The sequence below is a fragment of the Dreissena polymorpha genome, chromosome 3, assembly GCF_020536995.1.
Source record: "Dreissena polymorpha isolate Duluth1 chromosome 3, UMN_Dpol_1.0, whole genome shotgun sequence".
Taxonomy (NCBI): domain Eukaryota; kingdom Metazoa; phylum Mollusca; class Bivalvia; order Myida; family Dreissenidae; genus Dreissena; species Dreissena polymorpha.
Window position 1 is genome coordinate 32,212,648 of NC_068357.1, and position 12,592 is coordinate 32,225,239.

Here is a 12,592-nt window from a genome sequence, read left to right on the forward strand (position 1 = left end):
AATACTATACTGTATCTTGCAATAATATTCCAACGTCACACATATCCTAGTATCTTTTCAATCAATACTTTTTTGTGTGAATCTTGAAACAGAAATCAGTTGTTTAGTATGCTTACTTCAGAGACAGATGCACCTCCTATAATGTAAGTGTATATTATTTATGTTCACATATCGGAATATGTTATGAACAATTCTAACACGGCTCGCGACTTGTTTTCTATAGACAAAGAAGGAAATCAAGTGTTGGTTATTCTATGATATTTTATGGGCGGAGCTTAATGTTTCGAAAATAGTTTCGAATAAATAAAGAAAATATGGCAGTAAAATGCACGTGCTAAATCCCGCTCTAAAAGAAATGTAATACATGAAGCATGTATATAAATGTAATTAAACAACAAATTGCATATTTGGTGATTAATGGCATAACCACGCCTGCAAAGAATGTTAATTGTTAGGAAACGTTTTCAAATAGCATTCATAGCATGTCAGCTTTTCAGAAACATCAATAAACTTGACGTCATTAAGTTTCTACGATTCTACGCTTCAATGAAAGTGACGTCATTTGCAAAATATTTATGAATGAAAACGACGTCATATGTTTGTACAATTTAATGACGTCACTATATAGTGGACATTGTACTAAGAAGGGCGGAGTATTAAAAAATATAGTTCACGTCCTAAAGCTTGAACCAAATCAATCAAAATCGTGTTAGAATCGAAATAATATTTTTCTATGATGGTTTGTTTTCGAATAACCCACAGTAAGTTGTATAGATGCGTGTTATCAAATAACTCGTGCTTCGCACTCGTGATTTAATTCCTACGCATCTATACTCCTTATTGTGGGTAATTCGACAACAAACCATGATAGAAAAATATTATTTCTTAAACACGAAATGATGAAGACTGACAAGTATTTTTACTATGCCAACAGTTTGTTAGATAGAGCACTGGGGAATATGAATTGAAAAAAGAAATGTGAAAGAAAAAATTACGTCATTCTAAAGTAACCAAAATTATTTACCACAGAACGGTTTAATTTATATGAACGGATATGAGTACATCTCGGAGCGTCAAATTTATCTGACAGCTAAAAAAGTACATGAATGCATACTTTTCTGCAGCTTTCACAATAGGTTGTATTAGTGCTTCAACATTATATGATATTTCTTAAAAGGGAGTTTCTATAGTTTAATTATATAGGACGGTACGCACGAATTTTATACAGTATTGTTTTTAATAACTAATAAATATTAACAGCGCCGAGTCGAGTTGGTCTCTTACTTCCGGAAAAAACAATAAATGCAACATACTTGAGTTTTAATTTATGTTAACAGATAAAAGACAAGAAAATACTTGTTTTCGATGGTGTTTTGATTTTGATAAAAATATGGATGCACATCATATTTTTATTTAATTAACTATCATTAACATAAAATGAAAATAAGTGACATAAGCATTTATTTAATGTTTGTTATTGTCGTAGGGCTTTCGAAAAGTTCTTTTATGGGATTTCTTATATATCTAAAGGACTAATTGTCATGTTTGTATTATTAAAGTTTAGCGCCATCTATACATGTAATGGATTCAATCGACAAACTTTACCAACTTCAACGGGTTGGGTATACAATAAACTTGTTGTTGTTTTCTGAATTTGCTTCGGGTTTGTTTACAAAACATGGACTATGATCTGCATTTAAATGTGCGTTTTTTCCATATCTTTTGAAATTGCTTTCATATCATATGTGAATAAATTATGTTATTATCACGAATACAAAATATGTACCATGCAGACGTGTGAAATAACTAGGCCAAGGAAACCTGTTATTACTAATACTACGTTTGAAAATAGACTTCGATGGCACAGATTATAACTTTGAGTTAGCAAGTCATAAATGGGGATGCGACTGTGATTGAGACATGACAAATATGTTCATGGTCATAGTCCTATGACGATAAGCCTCAGTGCTGATGTTCCTTATGCATGGGCATCATTGTGACGTCCAGGCCATGTGGCATATATGCTGGAGAAAACATTTGAACTATGATTAAATCAAAGAACATGTATGCAATCTAACTCTAGACGTACGGGTACATATATTAATTCATATAACATATATGATACATTGTAGCAATCAAATAATACTTCTTTATATTTCCCCATGTGCGTGCCTATTTCACACAAGAGATCAGGCTATATTTAAACCAAGACACATACTTTATGTATATTTAATTGGAATCGTTACGCCATTAAAACTGAACACATGTGAGTTATTAGGCGCAAACTATTTAATTCAACATGGAAGTTTGAACAAGAAGGACGTCTCGTGTTTAACAAACGATGGAAATAAAGAATGGTACAAGTTCATTAGTAAGTGTTACGGAATATCTGGTGCGTTAAACAGCAGCACCCAATTGTATAAACGCTGGTTAAAGTTACCGCTCGGTAGCTTTTAAACCTTGGTAAGTTTGCGGTTATTCAGGTTTAGTAACCGTCAAGGTAACTCGATTGTATAAACACGAAATACCGCAAAGTAACTAAACCGCGCATAGTGGAATTGAACCAACGGTAAATTTAACCAAAACATTCCCACAATGCATTTTCTAATGACGTAATTTTCGCGCGAAGTGTCACGCTTCGATTTCGTTAACAAACAAAATAAACAGCGTCATGTTTTTTTTTTATATCAAATTCATTTACAAATGCTTTTACAATAAAATAAAGTGTACATTTTAACTATGAGTTCATCAAATTTTTCAAAATGTTTACGAACATATGTCACAGACCAGGGAAAAAAATATCATGATGTCGGGATTTGCCTCATTTAGCGGAATCCCTGGTGCTTCCAACTGCGAGAGTGCTTGATAAGACGCCTAATTTTCTTGTTTTTTTAATGATGTAACATATTCATGGTCGTCATAACATGCTAGCATATTCTTTTAATTTTGCTTATAACCCGTTTTCATATGACTGCGTTATAAAATAATATCTTTCGCCAAAGAACGATGTTTACACATTCAAAGCACAACGCTGAGTATATCCATAACTTCAAATTACATCCGAAAATCACTCTGTCTGTAGTCCAATATTGCATATTGAAATTGAGAAAAGTGCGAGTCTTTTTTACGATTTATTATAAACGCGACTTATTTCACACGTACATGCACTGTATATCGACGCATTTCAATTGTCAATTTATCACATTTTCCTTATTTCGTGCAATGTGCATTGTTTATAATCCGTGCATATACTTTTGACATTTTTAGAATGTACAAGCCATACAAATATCGCACAATTCATAAATAATCTGCAATATTTGCTTCCCGATTAAATTCATGTTAGGCATAGAGATGTGTAAAGTATAAGATGATAAAAATAGCACCACAGTGGAATTCGGAATGTCCCATTTTTTACACGGGTATTAACGTCTCATTTATCTGTTGTGTAATGGAATGTTTTTCATTTTTTGTTTACTTATATTTTAAATTATTTTCGTGTACAATAAGGGCATTTACCATAGACAAATAAAACATTGTGTAAGTTTAAACATATGTTTGTATGCAGAAATCTGCAAATGTAACCGAGTTTACCAACGGCTATTATTTGTTAAACTGCTCCGGTTCATTTGAACAGCAGTAATGTAGAGTACGTGACGTAGCGTATGACGAAAAAGAAAGTTTATCGAGTTCATAAACTCATTTGAAAATAGTAATAGAGCGGCATAAGGGTCTTTATTCACTATGCTACAATAATTATTAAAGACCCTAGATGCAAAATCGTCAATTATTGAGTTAAATGGATTATTTATGGATTTTAAAGGATTATTAAAGGTAAGATACTAGTTCGAACGTGTTTTGGTTTTTGTTTGTACTGTTTTCGGAGAAATGATTTTAACATGGGCGCCATTGATGCATCGGATCACACACGGCATATCCATAACATTATATAAAAAATCACGTTCTGCGCGTCCTTAAATTCGTCGTCCGAAGTCGGAAAACGTATTGCCCTGTAAAATAAGGCAAATAAAGTGTCAGTCGCTGCAATTGTCTGTTTACTTGCAGCGTTTTTTTTCCTTCTTTGAACGGGTCCGGTAAACGGCCCTGTTTCCAATCGGAATCGGACCCGGTCCCAAAATCGCCGACGGACCCTTCCCAATTTAGAAAACGGTCTTATCCCAAATAGGTTTTATAAAAACGGCCTCGTATCGATTCGAAAATCCCAAATAGACTATCTTTTTGTCTCAAAACGACTTCAGAAGTTAGTAAACAAGTATGAAAAGGATACGGTTGTTGTTGTAGTTGTTGTTGTTCTTTTAGAATGAGGTCGACGCAACTTCCGATAGGTGGAGCCACCTAGTTACCAAGTTGACTGTTCCCCGGCCGGCATACATAATGCAGCATTATTGAATGCTGGCGGGGAAACAGTCAACCAAATAAGGCAATAGTATTAAAATTGACCTCGTTTTGTACGCTTCTATAACAATGTTTCACATGTTCGTGACAGTTCTTTATTGAACGTTCTCGTTAAATACAGATTCAATATACAAAATAAAACCCTTATCAGAAAAGAATGATAGATATTTCGAAATGCCGACTTTGACAAAATATTTTCCCGGGTTTTGGTTTTATTCGTAGCGACGTCTTTACGTAGTAAACAAACCCAAATATGGAAATCCGAAATCTCGTTTTACTCTTCAAATACTCGCGGCGAAATTAAAAAAGTCAACTACTTCCGACGATTTTGCACACTCGTATCGTGGTTTTTATATAAATAGCCAGAAAATGAGTCACAATTCAAAATACTACTTGAAGAAAGTGAACAATACGAAATCAGTCAAGCATAAATTTAGACACCTAAATTTCTGTTTTCCATTATAACAATGGTCATCTGCTGGTCCTTTTAATTTAGACAAGTTATCTCAAATTGCTACACAAAGTTATTTTTCAATTGGGCTTTATGCCATTTTAAACAATGTTCACTTATATTGCGGCAATACCCATTAATTCTATCTGGAAAACCAGTTCTGATTTTTTTTTTAAATAAACTGGTATTTGTTATACAGACTTATGATCTACCCTATCCCAGAATGCCATTGATAGTGTATACAAGCATTGTTTACTACATAAAATAGATTCCAGTTGATGTATTTGTATGATTTTTTATATTTCCAAATTCGATGGATTTCACGACGCGAAGATTCCCAATTTGAAGGATTTCGCGACTCAAAAATTCCCAATTTCTAGGGGACAGGACCTGTTCCCAAACAGGTGAAAAAACGCTGACTTGTCAAAATGTTCAAGGTAGTCGATGGTTAGCTTTTATAATGTCGCGCGACTCGGCCATTTTGTGTAAGTTACCTCTCGGTTACTTGTACTTACCCACCTAGAGAAGCAGGGTATGTTTTAACTGGGTTTTAACCGATCGGTATGACTTACCCAATTTTATACAAACGCTTACCGACCAGTAACCAACAAGTTACCGACTTTTAACCGCCGGTATGTGGTTAACCGCCGGTTTAACTGTTTATACAATCGGGTGCAGGATGTAAATAGAAATGCATGGATATAAAAGAGGAATACTCAAGACAAATTCAATGAAGGTAAAATGATGTTTTTGTAACATTCCTTAATACCTCTATGATCACACGTGGCGTGTACATTTAAACTATGATAGTGCTCTTGATTGAAATATTGCTCCTCGTGTTATCAATATGTTTTTCCTCGGTGTAAAGGATTGCGTCCAGTAGGTTTCTCATGTACGACCAGTCTATCTTTTTGGTTGATGTTTGTAAGGTTTAAATCTAAATCGTAGGCGTATTTCTTAATGTTCGCCAGTTCCCATAAATCTGTCAATTTGTCGAAATGTTCATGGTAGTCTATCGTTCAATGTAATCCGTTTTTGGCTGTTCATTGATTATTCGGATAAATAGAACCAAAGTCACATACCTAGGCGAAATCTTATCCAAAACTTAACCAACACATGCACTTGTTCGGATATATGTTTTTAAAAAGAATTTCATACCATAAAAGATATTACTAAAGAAAATATTCACTGGATAAGAATTTTCCAGAAGTATACACATTGCTACTGAAGATGTAATGTTTTTATAGTTCTGACACAGCTTATTTTGTATTTATTGCTTTCGGAAGGTAATGTTCGGCTCTTATTAGGACCATGGTGTTGTAGAGGAATTTGGACATTTGCATCCCGTGTATACATTTATAGTATACACAGGGTATTTTGCAATTACCCCAGTGACTCATTACACAATGGTAACGTGGGATGCCACTTTTGTCTGTGCATGTTTACTTTAAATCTGTCTGACTTTGACTCGACATATGTGATTGACTTGTTTAAATCGTTAAATTTAATATTAAATTATACTTTATATAAATAAAAACACGTTGACGTCACGAGACGGCCATTATTCGTATCCGCCACGTCAATCTGATCATATCGAAACCGGGCAGATTAAATTATTTTTTTAAAAAGTCCTATCGAGCGACTTCTACGAAATCACACTCAGTTTTAGCCAACGGCGAAAAATGAAATTAGGCCCCAAATCATGGAAAAAAATGGTAAAAAATAATTATTAAATGTAGCACACAAAAAGGAAAGTTAAAATAGCGATAACAACTAAAACTATAGATAAGTTTGATAACACGCTTTCAGCTTTAAAATGAGTCATCAAACAAAATTATTTAAACGACACGCTTACACTAAAGAAAACTTTAACCGCACGCGTATAACAATACAATTACAACGACATAATCATCCCTTTTTAATTCTTCCATCCATCAATGATCGATCATAGTTGAGAAATAATTCGCGCGTGTACGTTATAGTTTGTTGTCGAATAACCCATGGCCGGAAGTTAAGATGCGTAGGGATTAAATCACGTGTGCGAAGTACACGAATTATTTCAATTCTAACACGGTTTTTACTCAAGATTTATGCAAAGTATCTTATTTTTCTTGTATACTATTTTATGTGAGGTTCCGCCCATAAAAATTACTTTCGGCTGTACTGTCGATCAGACGTGACCATTAAATACCGGATTATTACGCTGATAGAAAATATATCGGCATGTTTCGTTTACTTACAGCGCGTGATTTCTGTATATAAGCTCTGCCCATAATTATTGCAGAAAAACCCATAGACGATTTTCTTCTTTGTTTATATAAAATTTGGCACGTGCCATGTTAGAATATAACTTAAACCACGATGAGGTATTTTGGAAACGATTGTTACGAATTCCATCCAATATGACCAAAACTAAGAAATCGAATGACTGGTCGAATCGGTTTATTTTATACCTATTAAAGTTTTTAATTATACATGTCAGACACTCAATCCGCACTATGTTTTGAATTCGTTCGATGCTCTTTAAAAAATTACCGTTAAACAGTCAGAAGTGTTTTTGCGAAAATGCAGAGAGTCTAGTTTAAACTGGTATGATTCGTCACATAAATTACGCCACACGAAATACGTCATAAATCACTTAAACAATTGGATGAAAATTAAAGTACGGCAAGCTGGTTTATTTTAGTGAATAAACAAAGCAGGGTGATATGTAATATTAACGATAACGTCCGGTTGAGCTAGGCCGGAAGTCTGTAATAGGCCCTAGCCATATAACGGCATTCAGACCAAAGGCCCTCATGTTGTTATATCGGCAGCGGGCCGGTTGCAGGTGTTCAGCACAGTTATGTCGTATGTCAATTTCTAATTATCGATTATTGTACAACATGTTTCATGAGTTGACACTCATTTTAAAGTAAACAGAAACAGTGTGCTTGAAACGTGGGAATTATGAACAAAGTGCTCTTACTTATCCAGCGTAATAGTGCTATTTAAATCAAGCCTCTTAAAATCAAACGAACGTTTCCTACATGCAGAGTAATTATGACACTAAGTTAAATCGCAGACCTGTTAAAATGACATAATAGTCGAGCGCTGTTCAAAATAAACAACTTTAGGAAATGGGTAAACAAACTATTAAAACGACATTTACAATACCCCTTTAAAACGCAAGATAATAAATTATGTTTATGCATGTTAATATGTTATCATTTAAATATAAAATGCCCGGTATAATCTAAAAAAGTGCACAGATCACTTCGAACCTTCTCGCGTTACAGCGACTTAACAGTCAGCACGACAAAGTTATTCGCATTTTACGGACCTAAGCGCAACGTGTTTAGCCCGTTTAACACTTCACTACAATGGTTAAGGCCCTTTTTCTCTGAAGTAATTCTTATATTTGTTACTCATAAACACAACCAGAAGTTTGGTAGTAGTAGTTGTTTAGTATTGAAGTGCGTTAATTTATGTAAACCGCTGCTACAGACAATACTCTTTGATTGTAGAACAGGAACTTAAATACATTTCGTGATCAGTTAAAAACATTGGCAAACAGAGAACCATATTTTACAGTTTTAACCTCATTGCGGTGGTACACGAATTTGCATAGTTCAGTAAAAGTACTTCGAAGATGTTAACTGGTGTTAAATAAATTGCATTTGTTTATACAAGATTTAAAACACTAATTTTTGTAGAATAATCGGAAGCTATCTAGAATCTAAGCGCGGTGATAAATCGAGTCTAGTCGATTATTTGCCCTTCACTATTTCAGTGGTTGTCATGCGAATCTTATCTTGTTGAACACCAGCTGTGACGACGGTACTCTTATAAGTAGCATAACGTTCTAATAAATGGAAAGCAACAACTTACCAAAAACATCACAACGCAATTAAACTGATGTTTTAAACTGCTTAACCGCATTTGGAAGATAAACTAGAAATATTGAGAATTTAAACAGGTTCCATGATTACCGATAAGATGCATGTAGTAAAATGCAAACAACAACAGTACATTTAAATAGTATATGATTTATTAAAAAATAAAAGAGAAAAAGAAATAAAAAAACAAACCAGCGGAAACAGTAATTAATAGAAAAGATCTTGCATATTTTTAAACACGAAATAAAATTAGTAGTAAGACAAAATACAGAAAATATACAAAACGTATGAAACACATGCAACTTAATTATGTATTAAAGAAAGTTATAACCACCTTTCAAACGAGAAGCTACACAAATCATCATAGTGAACATAATTATTTACAAAACGCAACTATACACTTTAAAAGATACCAAAGTGTCACTTGAATTTTTAGTGTTTATATGCTAAAAAGGCATTTTGGTTGCTTTTGCTGATATATAAAGTACTTGTTATTTTGTGGATCATGAATAAATAGGTTTAAAACTCGAAATGCGTTGTCACGTATTGAAAAAATAACCTGTGGTGTCAATTCAAACAAACGAACCGTATGGACTATGTTTTTTTTTATATCTGAATATGATCAGTATTTTATAAAATATTGTACAAATTCTGTTAGTATTTCAACATAAATTGAACGTTCATATTTTTCGTTAGATAAAATTATAAAATAATACAAAACACATATTAAACAAATACATAAAAATAGACAACAAATATAGCAATTATGAAAACCTTATTGGACATTAAAAACAAATGATAACATACCATAGATCAGTATTAAAATTATACACAATAATAATGTCAGATCCCACATAGGGTATACGAAAAGAAATTTGCATATATACACTTTAAATATGATTCGGTGGAATCGAAATTCACAGGAAATCTAATAAAAGCTTATTTATTAGTGTTTTGTCCTGGCTTTTTTTCGTACTGTATATCACTATCCTGCAGTACCTGAATTCTCGTCTGGAACTATTCTCGGAATCTGAAACAACATTCAACTTAATTTACTCGACATGAAACAATCTTCTAGCATTCTTTGTACAATACTTCCACATAATATAGATAGTTAGCCAGATTAAAATTCACTCAAGAAACAAATATATGAGCCGCGCTCTGATAAAAGGGGATTTAACGTATGTGCGTAAATTGTCGTCCCAAATTAATATGTGCAGTCCGCACAGGTTAATCAGGGACAACCCTTTCCGCCTAATCTTTATTTTTGCTAACAAGAGGCTTTCTTTAAACAAACAATATCGAAAAAGCGGAAAGTGTCTTCCCTGATTAACCGGTGCGAACTGCAAAAGCTAATCTGAGACGACACTTTACGCACATGCATTCAACCCCTTTTTCACAAGGCACGGCCCATATGTAGTCGATGTTTTTTTACTTATACCTTAACGGCATCCTGCCTGAATGACAGAGCCATGGATCGCCATGTTCTATACCTTGGGGCCTCAGGTTCATCTGAAATTTTTTAATGAATCGAATTATATACTGACCATATTTTAATAAATCTACCAGTGTGTTTGATAGTGTACCTGAACCGCAACGCAACCGCATACTTCATTTGTTCATACAGACATCGTATAGATCTACTTATAAAGCACTATTTTTTTGAAAACAATAGTTCACATTTATGCTGAGACAACAGGCTGAACAATATGTTTTCAATATCTCCCAATTACCAATGCACGACCATTAGTTATTTTGAAATATCCTGACGTTTTTTACGATATCCAGAATACAAGGCCTTATTTTATTTAATAGTTATCAACAATCAAAAGTAATAACGTGTACCACTACACAAAATAAGAAACAAACACACGTACTTCCATGGCGAACTTCTTTGGATGGTGATCTCCAAAATACCTTCCCACCTTGTCCATCAAATCTAAATATTGAGCAAATAGTTATGTAGCATTTGGCATCATAATGAACTTTATCATTTCTACAGCAGTAACTAAACAGTTGATTAGTGTTTTTTACTTAACGTTATATTTAACGGGAAAACGATTGTATTTTGAACAAGTTATTGAAAGCAGCGTAAATAACAACAATCGATTAGTTTTGTGTGTTCATACTTTCAAACTATTTTAAGCTTTGCTCACTTTTACAAAATCACAGATCGTTTTGTGATAGTGATGCCAATGAATATTTGAACTTTCGAATATTGAAATAATTCTATTTACTTTTGCGGAACGAATACAATTTTTGTTTGGTTATCAATAAGCGTATAAAGACCAGAAAATGCCTATTTTTTATGTCAAATAGCCGACATTCCATGCTGCGTGTTGATATCAAGTACATATGATACGTGTCAAACTCGAATTGTTGTGTTGACAGGATGCGGATTAAAACATAATTATTAACACGTACATACTGCTCAGTTCGATCATGTTCATTAAACATGATTGTCGGCGCCTATCTTTAATCATGTTCGAAGCAGCAAGCTTCGACAAATCAATGCGTACCTTTTATACCTTTGTCTAGTGATTCAAAATTGTTTAAATCAGTCGATTTAAGATTACGGTTCATTACAGGTCTAATAACTTAAAATGTCAAGACACTGAACAATAAAAATGTTCTTTTACTCATTGTACCGATTGAGGTTATCCAGCCTTAGGGTGTTCTTTTTGGCGTTCCTCGCTTTTCTTTTGATCACAATACATATCGCTGTACAAATTCCTATAGCCAGAATTAGACCTCCCGCCACAGAAACACCTATGATCAGCTTTACATTGTCTGAAACATAATCAGTAATATATTTAAATTATTATACATTGCTCGTCATAGAAACACAAACGAAAATCTTGGATCTGTCTTGCAGTCAACACACATGCTTTGTCAGAGAATCACCAACGATCAGATTGACGTTGTCTGAAATATAATCAATAACATAGTAGTAGTATGAAACATTGCTCGTCACAGAAGCAGCAAATATCCGCTTGACATTGTCTGGCAAAAAGAAAAACTCAGTAATATAGTACAGCAATCATCAACATCGATACTGTCTGAAAGATAGACAACAACATCGTTACAGTATGATAGCTCGTCAAACAAACAACAACGCTCAACTTAACATTGTCTGAAGCCTAATCAGTAACATAATCATTATATGATACATTGTTTGTCACAGAAACACCAACGAAAAGCTTGGAATTGTCTGACAGATTGCGAAGAACAAAGTTATAATAACATGTATTGTTTGTCAGACTAACAGCAGTGATCTGCTCGACTTTGTCCCAAAGATAAAAACATAGTTATAGTATAATATACTGCTCGTGACAGAAAAAACAAAGGTCAGCGAAACATTGTATGAAAGACAGAATAAATACGTTTTTTTTTTGATGATATACTATCTGCCCCAGTAACACAAACAATCAGCTAGATTGTCCGACAGACTAAAAATTACGGTAATAATGGCATTATATAATATACCACTCATGTTTTCTTATAAAACAAATATTTATAACTTGACGTTATACCGAAATAGATATTTGCTATTAAAGTTTCAGAACGAATTATTAAAAACCAAATTCAGATGCTTATTAGGAACTTAATGTAGTTACTATCCTACATACTCTCTTGCAATGACTGGATGACGTCCCCTGTGTAGGAACCTAATGTAGTTACTATTCTAAAATATCTCTTGTAATAACTGGACGACTTCACCTGTGCACTAATGTACACATCTGTTAACACCAATTTAAATACAATCAGTACTATCATGTTCTAAAGTTGACATTGTTACTAGCCAAATGCTATAAATGTCTTATACTTAACATGAAATTATTCCGTAAAA

At 33.6% G+C, this 12,592-nt stretch overlaps 1 protein-coding gene across 1 annotated transcript in view; it reads right to left on the reverse strand.

Moving 5' to 3' along the window:
* Positions 1 to 8,941: 8,941 nt before the first annotated feature.
* Positions 8,942 to 12,592, reverse strand: part of LOC127872135 (uncharacterized) — a 32,407-nt gene continuing 28,756 nt past the window's right edge. The window contains exons 50-53 of the mRNA XM_052415461.1: positions 11,391 to 11,532; positions 10,620 to 10,681; positions 10,184 to 10,254; positions 8,942 to 9,772 (exon numbers count right to left, since the gene is read on the reverse strand). Of these exons, the coding sequence (XP_052271421.1) occupies positions 9,728 to 9,772; positions 10,184 to 10,254; positions 10,620 to 10,681; positions 11,391 to 11,532 (320 nt within the window). The 3' untranslated portion in view covers positions 8,942 to 9,727. The remainder of the gene's footprint in view (positions 9,773 to 10,183; positions 10,255 to 10,619; positions 10,682 to 11,390; positions 11,533 to 12,592) is intronic.